General features: G+C 49.3%; 1 protein-coding gene across 4 annotated transcripts in view; it reads left to right on the plus strand.

Annotated features, from left to right (window-relative positions):
* The first annotated feature begins 2,797 nt into the window (after positions 1 to 2,797).
* NUP98 (nucleoporin 98 and 96 precursor) overlaps positions 2,798 to 16,071 on the plus strand; it is a 34,464-nt gene continuing 21,190 nt past the window's right edge. The window contains exons 1-12 of one of the 4 annotated variants that reach the window (XM_062636596.1): positions 2,801 to 3,045; positions 3,896 to 3,994; positions 4,423 to 4,602; positions 5,275 to 5,414; positions 6,282 to 6,389; positions 7,139 to 7,322; positions 8,894 to 9,057; positions 9,882 to 10,019; positions 10,717 to 10,855; positions 13,120 to 13,212; positions 13,500 to 13,640; positions 15,472 to 15,605. In XM_062636596.1, the coding sequence (XP_062492580.1) occupies positions 2,973 to 3,045; positions 3,896 to 3,994; positions 4,423 to 4,602; positions 5,275 to 5,414; positions 6,282 to 6,389; positions 7,139 to 7,322; positions 8,894 to 9,057; positions 9,882 to 10,019; positions 10,717 to 10,855; positions 13,120 to 13,212; positions 13,500 to 13,640; positions 15,472 to 15,605 (1,593 nt within the window). In that variant the 5' untranslated portion in view covers positions 2,801 to 2,972. Of the gene's footprint in view, positions 3,046 to 3,895; positions 3,995 to 4,422; positions 4,603 to 5,274; positions 5,415 to 6,281; positions 6,390 to 7,138; positions 7,323 to 8,893; positions 9,058 to 9,881; positions 10,020 to 10,716; positions 10,856 to 13,119; positions 13,213 to 13,499; positions 13,641 to 15,471; positions 15,606 to 16,071 lie in introns of all 4 variants that reach the window. The other 3 variants (XM_062636597.1, XM_062636598.1, XM_062636599.1) reach the window with 3 other exon arrangements.

Here is a 16,071-nt window from a genome sequence, read left to right on the forward strand (position 1 = left end):
CCGGTGTTCCTGCGGCCGGGAGCTCCGGGTGTGCTCCCGTGCCGCGGCCCACGGCACACGTTTGGTTTAACACAAGGTTTGACGCGTGCAGGCGGGAGCCCGGTGTCTGCGTGCACCGTCCCCCTTGGGAAGGGTGCTCTCCTGGGTCCCCGGCACCAGTGACCACGTAAAGCCCAAGCTCCAGAGGTGGAGAATCCTGCAGGAGGAGGAGACCTCAATAACTCGTTTGCCTTACCCAAAACTGTGCTTCAGGTCTCTTCTGAAAGAGTTTGGCATTTAACAGTCCGCCTGTGAAGGAGCAGCGGCCTCAGTAAGGGGAGCAGTGGAAGGAGAGGGGCCGTATGAGCTGCAAGTAAGGCTGAGAATAACGAGGCTGAGCAACTGAAAGCTGTGGGGAGACTTCAGGTGCCCTTCAGTGGGAACTCCTTAGGGACAAAGTGGCCATGAATAGTCTGTACAGGTAGAGGAGAGAGCAGCTGAGGTGGGTGTGTGGAGTTTGAGGAGTCCCGGGGTAAAATTGATCTTCTAAGTGTTAAAATGATCAAATAGGGCATTTTTAGGGCATAAGCCACAGAATGACGTGATGTTCTTCAGGCTCAGGGTGCTCTGATAGTCAGATCAGCTTTTTCCTTCTAATACGAGAAGTGTGTTGCTTAAAGTCTCCTAAAGTGTCAGGGAAGTCCATAAGAACTTGGATGTGTGAGTAGGAAGGCTTCTTACCGCTGCAGAGCAGTGTCCTGCTGTTGTGAGTAGCTGACGATAACACCAAACATCATCCAAGTTACTCTTAATGTGTCAGATCCTGATTTGCTCCTTGCTGCTGTGGTCCCCAGCACACTGGGATGGCCGCAGAGGTACAGGTGGTAGGGCTCCAGCTGCTCAGGATCCAGGATTGGCTGTTCCCAAAGGTGTTACGGGTTTTGGGGAAAAAATACCTATGGTTTCATGCATGATGGATTTAGTGCCTTCACTCTGGAGTGGCTGTGCCGAGTATGTGTGTGTTTCCTTTGGGTTAGGAGGGTATAGGAGGAGTTGGAATTAGGGAGCTATGGAAGAACTGTGAAACTGGACAGAAGAAGTGTGTGTGTCTGGAGATTAACCTGGGTTGTTGATGCCCACATGGAGAATACTTGATAGGTACTGCCGCTTGGAGAAGAGAAGGCTCTGAGGAGGCCTCAGGGCAGCTCCAGTGCCTAAAGGGGCTGCAGGAAGGCAGGAGAGGGGCTTGGGACAAGGGATGTAGGGCCAGGCCAAGGGGAATGGCTTGAACCTGCCCAAGGGGAGACTGAGCTGAGCTCTTAGGCAGAAGCTCTTCCCTGTGAGGGTGCTGAGGCGCTGGCACAGGGTGCCCAGAGAAGCTGTGGCTGCCCCATCCCTGGCAGTGTTCAAGGCCAGGTTGGACACAGGGGCTTGGAGCAAGCTGCTCTATGGAAGGGGTCCCTGCCCGTGGCAGGGGTTGGAGCTGGAGGAGCTTTAAGGTCCCTTCAACTCAAACCGTTCCATCAGTTTATCGCTGGTTTGGATGATGGAGCCTCCTGGAAAACCTAAATGCAATTTAAAAGTGTCAAAGTGCTCCAGGTCAGCATGACTTCACATGGAACAGTGTTAACCTAACATGACCATAAGCAGTGCTTTGTAAATGTTCCTGGTAGGGGCCAGGTCTTAGTTTTCTAAACTTCTTAGTCCTGTGTTGCTGTGGATTAATGCTGCTGCCAACACCGAATTGTTCTGTGGATAACAGCAGCATTTTCCACGTTGAAGCCAGCAGGTGCCAGCCTCAGTGCAGGAAAAGGCAGCTCCGTTTGGAGCAGGCTAAGGATGTGTTGTGGGGTTGTTGGAGAGCCGTAACATTGTGTTAGTGCTTGGAGAAGGGACTGGGGTGAGGCAGCAGAGCTGAATGTGTATGGAAATGAACCAGTGGGTTGTGAACTGGGGTGAAACTCCCCTGAGCAAGGACTTGGAAGCAATGAGCTTTAGAAAGTACAGCCCCATGAGTGTTAATGAGAAGCAGATGGAAGGGGTATTCCTGCAATTCCTGTGCTGTGTGTGGTTCTGCTTTGTCTTATTTGAAGGAGTTGGCAAAAGGGGTTTAATGGAAACGTCATGGAAAACCCTGAGAGTGCTGCAGGAGCTGCAGCGTGAATCCTGTGTGTGCCTGTAGCAAGGTGTCCCATTGGTGCTCTTTCAGGAGTTGAGATAGAATCATAGAATGGTTTGTGTGGAAGGAACCCTGAGATCATCCAGTTACAACCCCCATGGTTGAGCAGGACTGAGCTTGTGTTGAGGTGGGTCAGATGCTGTAGACACAGATGTGAAGAGTGCTGTTAGTGTGGGATGTTCTGGAAGGTGTTGTTGGAAACACATGGATCAGGGGAGTAGTTCTGTTTGGGATTTTATCAGTCATAGAACCATGGCTCATGGCATGGGTTGGGATGAAGGGAGCTTAGAGCTCATCCAGCTCCAACCCCTGCCACGGGCAGGGACCCCTTCCATAGAGCAGCTTGCTCCAAGCCCCTGTGTCCAACCTGGCCTTGAGCACTGCCAGGGATGGGGCAGCCACAGCTTCTATGGGCACCCTGTGCCAGCGCCTCAGCACCCTCCCAGGGAAGAGCTTCTGTCTAAGAGCTCAGCTCAGTCTCCCCTGGGGCAGGTTCAAGCCATTCCCCTTGGCCTGGCCCTACAGGCTCCATGTGGAAGTTGTACAGAAAAACCTCCCTGTAATTAAGGGTGGGAGGCAGCTTCTTTGGGACGTCACCAGAGCGTTAGTTCCTTGTCCCTTCTGGTGCTGAGACAGTGCTTTACATTGCTCAGTGCGACATAAACCTGCTGTCACGTGTTTTGTGGCTTCAGGACTCATTACATTGCTTACATCCACCCTGAGGAAGCTGACAAATGAATTTTGAAGATAAGTTTTAACTAAAAGCTGACTTCTTCTTTGCAGGTTGAAGGGAAGAACCTGATACATCCCCAAAATGTTTAACAAATCCTTTGGGACTCCGTTTGGAGGCAGCACCGGTTTCGGGACAACTTCAACATTTGGACAAAGTAAGTAATAAACTGACTTTCCAGCACTGCAGGTGGTTGTTCCTGGAGGATCAGGTGGTGGTTCTTTGTGATGGAATCAGGGCTGAGTCAGGGGCAGGCTTCTGCACTGACCAAGCTCCTAATTTGGGTGCTGAGGCACCAGAATGGGTTACCCAGGGGAGTTGTGAATGCTTCATCCCTGGCAGTGTTCAAGGCCAGGTTGGACAGAGCCTTGGGTGCCATGGTTTAGTGTGAGGTGTCCCTGCCCATGGCAGGGGGGTTGGAACTGGATGATCTTAAGGTCCTTTCCAACCCAAACTATTCTATGGTTCTGTGATACCAGGATTCCACAGTTGTGGGAGCTGCCTTTTTGAAGAGGAGGATTAGCTCAAATGCTCAGATGAAGGCCACCTTGCTGGGGTGGGGGTTCTTTCAGTTAATACTGGATTGGTTGGGAAGTCTTGGAAAGAATATTCTGTACTCTGAGGGGTGTCTTGTGGAGGTTCACATTGTACATACCACAACAAGTGAGGTTATAGCCCCTAAATCAGACCAGGAACTGTTTATACGCTCTCTGTAGGAAGGATGCACACCAGTGCTGCTTATATTGCCAGGGGTCACTAGAAGTGGTAAAGCCCCTGCAGAGCAGTCTCTTTGCATTGTGCAGAGGTGACTGACTCAGTATATCCCAGCCCTTTGCTTCAGAAGCTCCATACAAGTATTAATGATTCCACTTCCCATACCCCAGGCACCGATGTGTAGACAGGCGTGCACAAGCTTCTTTTGGGACATTAAGAAGGCAGTGACAACATTTAGTTCCTTGTGCCAGTGTTCAGAATGGGGCTTATCTAAACTCCAATGGTGATTTCAGATGCTGGCTTTGGGACAAGCGGAGGAGCGTTTGGAACATCTGCCTTTGGCTCAAACAACAACACTGGAGGCCTCTTCGGGAGTACACAGACAAAACCAGGTACTGCTGTGGTGTGGTTATAGGGGAAACCAGTCCTGAGAGAAGGACGTTATTAAAAATACATGGGGAAGGAAAGGAAGAGACAGAAACCGAAGCAGCCATCAGCAAATGCAACAACACAACCCACCCAACCAAAAAACTCTTCCCAAAACAGCAACAAAACCCTCAACACCTTCAGGCAGTCGATGAGTGCAAATGATTACTGGTCTGTCAGTGTCCTCAAGAGGAAGCTGTGATCCTTTGTTAGGTCAAAACTGTTTCATTTAAAATGCTCTTAAAGAGCATAGGGAAGCCCATAAGGACTGGGATGTGTGAGTGGGGCAACTCTGACACCCCAGAATAGTGACCTGCTGTTCTGAATAGTTGAACCCCAAAACCCACAAGCAATTGATGAGGGCGAATGATTAATGCTCTGCTTCTGTCTGCAGGAGGATTATTTGGTTCCACAACATTTAATCAGCCAGCCACCTCCTCCACAAGCACTGGCTTTGGCTTTGGAACCTCAACCGGGACATCAAACAGCCTGTTCGGAACAACCAGCACTGGGGGAGGCCTCTTCTCATCCCAGAGCAATGCCTTTGCACAGAATAAGCCAGCTGGGTTTGGAAGTGAGTAAAAGTGCTGCATGTCCCCTGAGCATTGCTTGTTGCCTTTGAAGAGCCCTGAACGTTCTTGGTGCACATGTGCAGCTGCTACAAGTGTTAAGTGTGGGGTTGGTGTTATTCCTTCTCCTGATGGATATAGTGATGCTGTTGTGGTCCACAGTAGCCAAGAGTGAGGATTATGGCTACAAAATCCATAGCTGTGATTCTAGCCATAACTTTTCATAGAATCCCAGACTTGGTTCGGTTGGACAGGACCTTAAAGCTCTTCCAGTTCCATCCTGCTGCCACGGGCAGGGACACCTTCCACCAGAGCAGCTTGCTCTAAGCCCCTTCCAAGCCATTCCCCGTTGGGCTGGCCCTACAGGCCCTTGTCCCAAGCCCCTCTCCAGCTTTCCTGCAGCCCCTTCAGGCACTGGAGCTGCTCTCAGGTCTCCCCTTCAGGAGCCTTCTCTTCTCCAGGCTGCCCCAGCCCAGCTCTCTCAGCGTGGCTCCAGAGCTGCTCCAGCCCTTGCAGCATCTCCATGACCTCCTCTGGCCTCACTCCAGCAGCTCCATGTACTTCCTGTGCTGGGGTTTCCATTTCAAACTCTTCTGTAATTTATAAAGTATTTGGGTTGAAGCTTTAGAATTCAGGTTTCTTTAGTACTGACCTCTTTCTTTTCATGTTTCTTCCAGACTTTGGAACCAGCACCAGCAGCGGGGGGCTCTTTGGAACCACTAACACCACTTCCAATCCCTTTGGCAGTACCTCTGGCTCTCTTTTTGGCCCGACTAGTTTCACCGCTGCTCCAACTGGCACGACTATTAAGTTTAATGTAAGTTCTGTTTTTCCTTCCTGCTCAAACCTGCTTGCTGTAGGAGGAAGTTTTGCAGTTATTTGTGTTAAGTGCTGTCTTGGTCCACTAGAGCAGGTTGCTCCAAGCCACGTCCAGCCTGGCCTTGAGCCCTGCCAGGGATGGGGCAGAATTCCAGGTGATCAGTGCTAAATGCTGACAGCAATGAGATGTTTTGGAATGGGACAAAATAAATGTGAGCCCATAGTCTTAGAAATGTGAAGTGGAATGTGGGGCTCATCCCTGGTGTTCTCTGTATGAATTCCCCTTAAGAAAGGGTTGAATAACATCACAGAGGTTCTGTGGCACTTGAAAATGGAGGGTGGCTCAGAAGAGAACCCACCATGGAAATGGGGAACTGATTCCTGGTGGCAGGAGGTGTTCTGTTACCCCAGTACTGGTTCACACAAATCTCAGCCCTCTTCACTTCTGCACTGAGCTGATTTAACGCACAGACTTCGCTGTTTTGGGGCAGAGGCAAAACTCTGACAACTTGTGCAGGCTGAGTGCTGCTGATGTGCATTTCCATGGTGCAGTCAAGGAGAATGGGGGATAATGAAATCCAGGCAGAGCTGGAGGATTTGGTTCAAAGATTGTATAAATTGCTCCTAAAGTGAAACTGAATGGAGCGGCCCTGCCTTGTTGTAGGTGTTCACAGGGGAAATTCCACCCTCGGTTGCTGCTGAACCACGTCACAGGGTGAGGCCCCAGCTGTACAGAGAGCACTGATCCACTGCTCAGGTCCTGTGCTCAACTTAGGTGTTCACAGCAACCACTAAAAGAGCTCTAGGGGTACAAACAAAGCTCTGTCCGGGTTTAAACCTCACATCTTGACCTCTTCTCTTGCAGCCACCAACTGGTACAGATACTATGGTAAAATCTGGTGTCAGCACCAACATCAACACCAAGCACCAATGCATCACGGCCATGAAAGAATATGAAAGCAAATCTCTGGAGGTCAGTCACCAGTGCTCAGACACTCATCTTGCTTGTCTGATAGTGTTGGGTTAGTAGAGGTTTTTGTGGCTGTAGTGAGTATCTGCTGTGCTGTGTATTACCAGTGTGACCTTCAATATCTGCAGCACCCACAGAAGAGGGGTGTCATCAAGTAAAACACTTCACGCTTCATGTATCACCAAATTAATTGCATTTGGATTTAAATGCTTAACACTGCAGTTCTTGAGGAGCTACAATTCCATCTCCCCATGTACCCAGATATAGTCCTGCAGTGCTGAGATAATGGCAGAATCTCAGGCAAAGCAAAGTTGTTTAATACAAGGTAATGTTTCCAAGGGTTTAACCTGAAGCATTTCCATTCAAGTTGACTTACCTGGGACTTCAAAGCAAGTTTTCTCCTGAAAAGGTCTGAAAGAGCTCTGAGATGTAAACTGGAAGCCCAAACATGAATCTGAGTTTAGATCATAGAATGATGGAATAGTTGGGTTGAAGGGACCTTAAAGCTCATCCATTTCCCACCCCCCTGCCACAGACAGGGACACCTTTCACCAGAGCAGCTTGCTCCAAGCCCCATCCAGCCTGGCTTGCACTGAAGTGAAGGTCCTGTTTATGGTCCCTCTTTTAAGGATGTGGGCACGCAGCTGTTCTCAGTACCCTCATCTCAGTGTAGGCTCAAACGCTGTGCGAGCTGCTGCTCACGCTTGTCCAGCCTTACCCTGTGTAAAGAGAACTGGCTTTTCCTTTGCTAGGAACTGCGTTTGGAAGACTACCAGGCAAACAGGAAAGGACCCTCCAACCCTGTAGGAGCTGGAGCAGCTGCAGGCTTGTTTGGGTCTTCTACAGCTACGTCAAGTACGGCTACAGGGCTTTTTGGCTCTTCTACTACTAGTACTGGCTTTTCATATGGACAGAATAAAACTCCTTTTGGAACCAGTAAGTACTGCCTGGCCCCTGTCCTTACTGTGACTGGATAAGCTATTTAAAGACCTGTTCTAACAAAAGATGAGGAAACTCTGGTGTGAGCTCAGAATATTCCTGGTTGTATTATCAGCATTCGCTAATCAGGTCCCTTGCTGTAGGAATCTCCATTTACTCTTCAGGGACTGTAACTTCCTCCACATCCCCCAGGTTCTGCTGGAAAGCAGCTTACTAGAGCATCTGCTTCCCAGGGAAGTCAGCTGCCTCGTGGGCGAGGAGAGCAGTTTGAAACAAACCCACCAGGATGTTGCTGATGGTGGGCAGGGTGGGGGCATTGGTTAGTGCTGAAGTCAGGGTTCTACTTCTGCTAAGGAGCACAGATACATTGCCTGGAAACAGGCTGGTTGATTTATAGCAGCCAGACTAGACTCTGCCAGGGGCTTTTCTCCACCACAGAGCAGGGTGTGACCTATTTTATCATAGACTCATTGTGGTGGTTGAACCCCAGCCAGTAACTCAGCACCACGCAGCCACTCACTCATTCCCACTTTACCCTCAGCTCCCAGCAGGATGGGGAGGAGAATGGAAAGAATGTAAACCCCATGGGTTGAGATAAGAACAGTCCAGTAACTAGGGTATAATACAAAACTACTACTAATAATAATGATAAGGGAAATAACAAGGGGAGAGAACATGAAACTGTAAAGGGAAAGGGAAAAAAACCCCAGCAAACACAAGTGATGCCTGATACAGTTGCTCACCACCAGCTGACCGATACCCAGCCTGACCCGAGCAGCAGTCCAGGCCTTTGGGTGACTGCCCCCAGTTTCCATACTGGGCACAGTGCTGTTGGTATGTAACACCCCTTTGGCCAGTTTGGATCAGGTGTGCTGTCTCTGCTTCCACCTGGCTTCTTGTGCCCCCCCTCACTCGCAGAGCATGAGATTAAGAAGTCCTTGACTGGAGTAAGCATTACTTAGTGACAGCTAAAAGCAACGGTGTTATCAGCACTGTTCTCATGCTGAAGTCAAAACCACAGCACTGCACCAGCTACTGAGATTGGAAAAAGTAACTTACAGCTGAAGCCAGGACACTCAGAATGGTTTGGGTTGGGAGACCTTAAAGCTCATGCAGTTCCAACCCCTGCCACAGGCATGGATGCCTTCCGCTAGAGCAGCTTGCTCCAAGCCCCTGTGTCCAGCCTGGCCTTGAACACTGCCAGGGATGGGGCAGCCACAGCTTCTCTGGGCACCCTGTGCCAGCGCCTCAGCACCCTCCCAGGGAAGAGCTTCTGCCTAAGAGCTCATCTCAGTCTCCCCTCTGGCAGGTTAAAGCCATTCCCCTTGGCCTGTCCCTACATCCCTTGTCCCAAGCCCCTCTCCAGCTTTCCTGCAGCCCCTTCAGGCACTGGAGCTGCTCTCAGGCCTCCAGGAGCCTTCTCTTCTCCAGGCTGCCCCAGCCCAGCTCTCTCAGCCTGGCTCCAGAGCAGAGCTGCTCCAGCCCTCTCAGCACCTTGGAGTGTGAAAGCCTTGCAGGTTTGGATAAATACTTGAGGGTGTTTTAACCAGTGTGTTTCTCTGTTGCAGGTACAACTGGCTTTGGAACAGGAACCACGGGGGGGCTTTTTGGTCAGCAGCCTCAAACTACAAGTCTGTTCAACAAACCTTTTGGCCAGCCCACAACGACGCAGAACACTGGCTTTTCTTTTGGGAACACCAACACCCTGGGACAGCCCAACACGAGCACAATGGTAAGAGAAACTGTTTGAACCCTAAAGGTGGAAGTTTGGCTGTAGCTACTCCAGTAGGCACAGGACACAGGGATTTAGATCTTCCTCAGACTGTGGTACAGCTTCATCAAATGAGGATGCAAAGCTCTGAGTGCCACCATCTGAGCAAGCAGCTTCTTGCCAAGGGAAGCTTCACCCATGATAATGGGCAGCAGAACAGCTGTTACCAAACAGCTTCACCCATTCCTTTCTTTAAGCTGTCTGCTCTATCAGTTCAGGTGTCTCTTATGTTCACACAGGCAAAATAATTCCATTCTTAACATCCTGTGGGATTCATTACCAATTCTGTGCTTCCTGGTGGCTAATGAAGTCATTCATGGGCTTCTTCTGGTAGAAGGATGCTGTGCAGCTGTAACCTGTGGCATAGCTGAGGCTCTGCCTCCAACTATGCTATAGACTTCCTGAATATCTTACGACTTCTCCCAGAAAATGTTTCTTTTTCCTGTCAAAGTGATGAGGAAATTCCAGTATCCTCTCCCTCAGTGATGAGTGAGATGTTTCTTTTCCCCTTTCTCTTGCTGAAAGTGATGAGGAAATTCCAGCAGCCTTTGAAGCATGGAGCATAAATTCTTTGCTCTTTTATTTGATGCTTTTAATTTCCTTTTTGTACTGTATCTCTTGGAGAATGACAAAAGCTTCTGAAATGCCTTTCACCCATCGTCCCCCAGCGCAAGGGCTGATGTTGCAGCGTCATTCTAGTCACTGACTGTGTTTTAGTTCCAATATCACCAGTGCAGACCTGGAGGAGCACTGTACCATGAGCTTAACCTAATTCCTGTCCATAGGGTCTCTTTGGGGTGACCCAGCCCTCACAGCCTGGAGGCCTTTTTGGAACAGCTGCCAATACAAATGCTGGGACTGGGTTTGGAACTGGAACTGGGCTCTTTGGACAACCCAACACGGGATTTGGTGTTGGCGGTTCGGTATGTCTGTGCTTTGTTACACAAAAGCAGAACTAGAGGAAATGAAATGGGAATATATGGCTTAGGAGTCCTCTTCCTGGGTGCTGACCTGCATGAAAATATCCATTATCTTAGATGTCCTGACTTAGGTGTCTGAACTTAAGAGTTAAGGTGCCCAGGATTCAGGACTAGTGGGGTTTTTGTGAACTGAAGAGCATAAGCATGTGCATAGGACTGGCGTGGTAGAAATAAGGCCAGGTTGGACATGGGCTTGGAGCAACCTCCTCTAGTGGAAGGTTCACCTGCCCATGGCAGGGGTTGGAACTGGAGGAGCTTTAAGGTCTGTTCCAACCTAAAACATTCCCTGATTCCATAAGTAATGTCTTGAGTAATAAAACACAGGAGAGACCTAGGGATGCCTGCAAATACAGATGCTTAAGTTGTGATGATGATGACTTAACAAAACTTGATTACTGATATTTGGTCATCCTGGGTGTAATGGCTTGCAGTTAGGTTGGAAAAACCCTTAAGAACAAGTCCAACTGTAATACTTGCTTCCAGAAGGTGCTTGCTGCACACTGTGTGCAGATAACACCACTGCTGGGAGCCTGGGTTGCGTGGCTTCCCGTGTGCTTGCCTTCAATTCTGCTTTCTTGCTTAACGATGTAACAAATGAATGAGTCCACGAGGTTTCCACATTGATGTTTCTCCCTTCTAGACCCTGTTTGGGAACAAGCCTGCTGGATTTGGAACCACCACGACCAGCGCTCCCTCGTTTGGTACAACCACCGGTGGCGGGCTCTTTGGTAACAAACCAACCCTGACTTTAGGAACCAATTCAAACACTTCCACTTTTGGTACATATTTAACAAGTGGGGTTTCAGTCACTTAGCACTGTACTGCATATACCACACACACTTGGCTGCTGAGTATTGCATGCTAAATGTTCTGGGTGTTAAGATTCTCAGGTAAGCTGTGCTCCTGATGCATGTTGCTGCAGGGGAGCATCTTGGATACTTTTTTATACCTTTCCTGTTAGAGAGGATGCTGGTTTGCCCCAGTAAGGCAATTCCAGGCACAAACCCAGGCTGGAGGAGATGGGATGGAGCCTGAGGAGAAGGGCTTGGAGTGCTAGGTGAGGAGAAGCTCCCCATGACCCAGCTTCAGGGTGCGCTTGAGCCCAGAGCACCCCCTGTGTGCTGGGCTGCATGCCCAGAGTGTGAGCAGCAGCTCAGGGAGGGCATCCTGCCCCTCTGCTGTGCTATGGGGAGACCTTAGAGCAGCTCTACTTCCTATAGCAGAGGCTACAGAAAACCTGGAGAGGGGCTTTGAACAAGGGCCTGTAGGGACAGGCCAAGGGGAATGGCTTTAACCTGCCCGAGGGGAGACTGAGCTGAGCTCTTAGGCAGAAGCTCTTCCCTGGGAGGGTGCTGAGGCTCTGGCACAGGGTGCCCAGAGAAGCTGTGGCTGCCCCATCCCTGGCAGTGTTCAAGGCCAGGTTGGACACAGGGCTTGGAGCAAGCTGCTCCAGTGGAAGGGGTCCCTGCCCATGGCAGGGGGTTGGGGCTGGTTGATCTCTAAGGTCCTTTCCAACCCATACCATTCAGTCATTCCTCTTGATGGTACTCCCTCAGGGATAGATGGTTTCAAGTACTGCTGTTCTGATAAGAGCAAAAGAGAAACTGAAGCCTCTACTTAGACTGAAATCAGAGTATTCAGAGAACAGAGGTGTGTGCAGAGGCTGCAAACACTCTGGTGCCAGGAGTGATGAAGGAAGTCGGGTATAACCAGTGATGCTGCAGCTTGGTAGCAAGTGGAAGGAGATTGTGCACTGGAGCACAGGTAAAATGAAGCAGTCAGTTCTGGTTTAACTGGAAGCTGTTGTTGGTTTTCATGGTGTGAAAGATGAAAGTCTTAAAGAACTGGGGTTTGTATGTTCCTGTTGGCTTCTTGACACCAACATCAGGGACCTGCTGAACAAGTGTGTGACTGAACCTGAGAAATGTGCAGGGATGGTTCAAGTCTATGACCATCTTCCTGTACAGAGCTTCTGTGTCATCTGCTTTGTCTTTTTTTCTGCTGTGTCTGAGAGCAACAAAACTGTTCCTGAAAGTGAGCAGGAGGGCGTTTAGATATGTCCTTTGTTCTGTTTGGGGTTATTTTATTAACTGTTCAGGTAATGAAGTGTGCAGTGAGTAAGCCTCATTTCCCAGCTGGTCAGAATAGAGATGGGGAAGAAATTGTTGGGCTCCTGGGGCAGCACCTTTTAAGCACAGCTTCATTGTGGTGACCCACCCTGGGCAAACTCACCCCATCATGGTATTTGTGAGAGTTGCTTCCAAGTTCCTTGTCCTTCCCGAGATCCTCATGGCCTGTGTGTTGACACTGTGTGGTGAACACTACTGGGTGTAGTGTGGGGTTTTAATGCGCCTGTATTACTTGCAGTGGTGCAGTTGTAGGAAGAGCAGAGTTTGAGTCTAAGCTGTTCCTGATGTTGGTTCATGACTGCAGTTCTCTAGTCCAGTTCTGTCTGCACACAAAGTAACCATGGGGTGGTTCCACAGTCTTCACTGTAAGAACTAACCTGTCTGATGTCAGGTTTGGGTTGTACTTGGATACTGTTAGAGGTGTATCTTTGAGCTGTGTGCTTCCAAGAGTCCGAGTTGTTACCTTCTTTGTTGGTAAGAATCAGGGAAGTGTGTGTCGTGTAAACAGTATAAAATGGGATTTGTTATTTCCCAGCAGCAGCAGAAACTTAAACCACTTCATTCCATTGCCAGAAACAGCATCACCGTGTCCGTTCTGGCTGTCAGTAAAACTGGGAAGGTTGTAACACATTGGAGAGCTTGAGAAGATGAAACACCTTCTCCTCGGATCTTTTCAGTGTTATTTCAGTAGTATTGTCATTATTATTTCATAAGTATGTGTTCTGAAACTTTTACCATTGAAGTCCCTTCTTGCTGCTTGTCAGTTGAACTCCCACTGTTGGAAACAGTGTGAAATCAGACCTTAACTATTGCAGGGCTGTCTCTGAGCTGGGAATACCTATGTATTTTACATGCATCTTTTAATTCCACCGCTACTATAGTAGATTAATGAGCTTCTGGTTCTGTTCCTGAAGGGTTTGGTGCCAACACTGCTGGAAACAGTTTGTTTGGAAATAAACCTGCAACTGGGACCCTGGGAACTGGCCTTGGGACCGGATTTGGAACAGGTAGGATTGACCAGTGTGTTCCATGTCAGCCTAAGCATAGTCCTCAAGCATCAGTGATAGTACAGCCTTGTTGCTGACTCTAATGTAGATATTTAAGCTTGAAACCATCAATCTCTGTCTCAGATCAGAACCCAGTAGAGCTTCTAACATGGTGCCAGGTAACCTTTTAGAAACTCCAGCCAGCAGGAGTTGCAGTTCAGTAAATAACTGATTCTTTGCTGTGGGATAAACTGGCTTGTAAGTTTGTCCCAGTGTTGTAGTAAATGACAGTATCTCTTGTGCTGCAGCTCTTGGGGCAGGACAGACGTCTCTGTTTGGGAACACCCAGCCCAAACTTGGTGGAACACTGGGAACAGGAGCGTTTGGAGCACCAGGATTCAATACATCAACAGCTACTCTGGGCTTTGGAGCCCCTCAGCCTGCTGTGGGTAAGTGTGGGTTAACCTCAGTGTAACTGCTGCTTCTCCCTTGTTTTGAATGTGCCTAAACATAGGAGCACATCCCACTCAAATCCTTTGGAGGGAAGAGAGATGTTTGAGCATCTATTTGAGCACTTCTGTTCTCAGTAGCAGGGGAGACCATCTTAATGGCATTTTTGGTGCTAATTATATGTACTTTTTCAAGCTGTGTAATTGCAGCTATTTTAGAGCTTCATCTTCATGATTACCAGTGTATTTTCCATCACTGAATTTGGGGCAGCAACAGTAGGTGCTTACAGAAACTGAAAAGGGAGATGTAGCGTTGGCATCCTCAGTAATTCCAGTTAGGAAAACCAAAGAGGTTTAATTTGTGGGTATCGGGGAAATAAATGCTCTTCAGATTCAGGTTCTTGGGATACCATGTTGTAAGTTCCAGTGTGTAGCAGGAAGCCAGGCAATGTGGCAGAAGGCCTCTGGAGGAATGAGGAGCTCTGGAAAAGCTAAACACTGACAGGAAGCGTATGGGAGGTGGAAGCAGGGAAGGGTGATCCGGGAAGAAGACAGAGATGTTGTCTGAGCATGCAGGGGTGGGTTTAGGAAGGGTGAAGCCCATCTGGAGCCAAATTTGGGCAGGGATGTCAAAGGCAACAAGAAGCTTTTGTAAGTATACAGGTGACAGAAGGAAGAGCAGAGGTGGCTGATTCATGATTCACCTGAGGGTTATGCTGCCATCCAGGTGGGCCTCAATGGGCTGGAGAAACAGGCCAGCAAGTGGTTCAACAAGGGGAGATGCAAAAGCCCAGAGGAGGCCATGGAGCTGCTGCGAGGGCTGGAGCAGCTCTGCTCTGGAGCCAGGCTGAGAGAGCTGAGCTTGGCCCTGCTTTGGCAGGGGCCTGAGCTAAAGGTGGCCTTCAGAGGTGCCTCCAGTCTCGCTGTTCTGTGACCCTCACAGTAACTTCCTATACCAGTCATGACAGGGGAGGTGGGGCTGAGAGGAGCTCTCTCCTCCTCATGGTGAAATGCTCTCTCATGAGTGGTAGCAGTCAGGTTTTCCATACTTCTCTCTTGTTCCCATCATACTTCTGTAATTCTAATGCTTGGACCTCCCTTGGAGTAACTCTAGAGATGACCCAAGCCTTCACCTCTGTAGGCAGCACCTGTGATAGGACAGCATAAACATATCAGTTAAACCAGCTTTTGGTCTGATAAGAACCAGTTGTCTCAGTCTTCCCCCTTGCAGACTTTGGCAGTGAGCTGCTGCATCTGGAGTGGGTTTGTCCTTTGGGAATGCACAGATTTAGTCCTGCTTTCTTGCACTCACTCTTCATGGGGTGAACAATTACAGCAATTTAATGGGAATTAAAATGAGATGCTAGAAGGTGGAGAGACAAAGCCAGGAGGTTGTGGTTGCAGAGGGGACTCCAGGCCCATACGTTTGTTTGCTGCAGCAGGAATGTCACATTCTGCATGGAATGTTCCCTCCTGCCCTTGGGAAAGTGCTCCAGGTGTCAATAGTTAAAGGCTTTGGTGGGCCAGGCTCCTGCTGCTGGTGTGCAGCTCTGTGCCCTCAGCTTTTCACTATTAAAACCTTCCTGAATGTGGCTGCCGATACTAATGGGGAATAGAATCTGGTTTCTGCTCCAGGCTGCTGCAGCAGGAGAGAGTGGGGAGCAGGGAAAGGAACGCTCGAGGGGATACACAGAGAGATGTGTATTCCTCTGAGGAGATGCAGCGTCTGGAAGCCTGGCTTTTCTTCCTACTCTGGCTCTATCTGAACCCGGGTAGATTTGCTGTTTTAACCGTGAAACTGTTAAAACTAAAACCTGATGTTCTTTTACAGCACTGACAGACCCAAATGCATCAGCTGCCCAGCAAGCAGTGCTTCAGCAGCATCTCAACAGCTTGACTTACTCACCCTTTGGAGATTCTCCACTCTTCAGAAACCCCATGTCAGACCCGAAGAAGAAGGAAGAGGTAAGTCCACCTGAACATAGTTTTACGGATAAGACTTCTGCTTTGTGCTCACTGTATTCACTTCAGTACAGTCAGCAGCAAAATAAGTTGCCATCTGCACCCTCACGCTGGTGCAGCAACTTTTTATACTCTCCAGGATGCAAACAGCTTGTGCTGTGGCTTTGTTCGCTGCCTTCACCTGCATCAGAGCCTGGACTTTGGGTTTCTGGTGTTGATTGCTGCTGCTAGGATGGAGATGGGCAATGGTCTCTGTATTGCAGTGCCTAAAGGGTCTACAAGAAAGATGGAGAGGGCTTTGAACAAGGGCCTGTAGGGGCAGGGGCCCCACTGTCCTCCATGGCTGGGGCAGAGACCCTTGTCTGCTCCAGGCACTGAGGCCTCCTTGCTCCATCTGCTGGCCTTGGGGTGCCCACACCTCTGGTCTGTCCCCAGAGTCACTCTGCTTGGGCTGAACACCCAGGCTGGC

This window comes from Pezoporus occidentalis, unplaced genomic scaffold (genome assembly GCF_034315485.1).
Source record: "Pezoporus occidentalis ecotype Australia unplaced genomic scaffold, CSIRO_AGI_Poc_V1 ctg485, whole genome shotgun sequence".
In the NCBI taxonomy this organism is placed as follows: domain Eukaryota; kingdom Metazoa; phylum Chordata; class Aves; order Psittaciformes; family Psittacidae; genus Pezoporus; species Pezoporus occidentalis.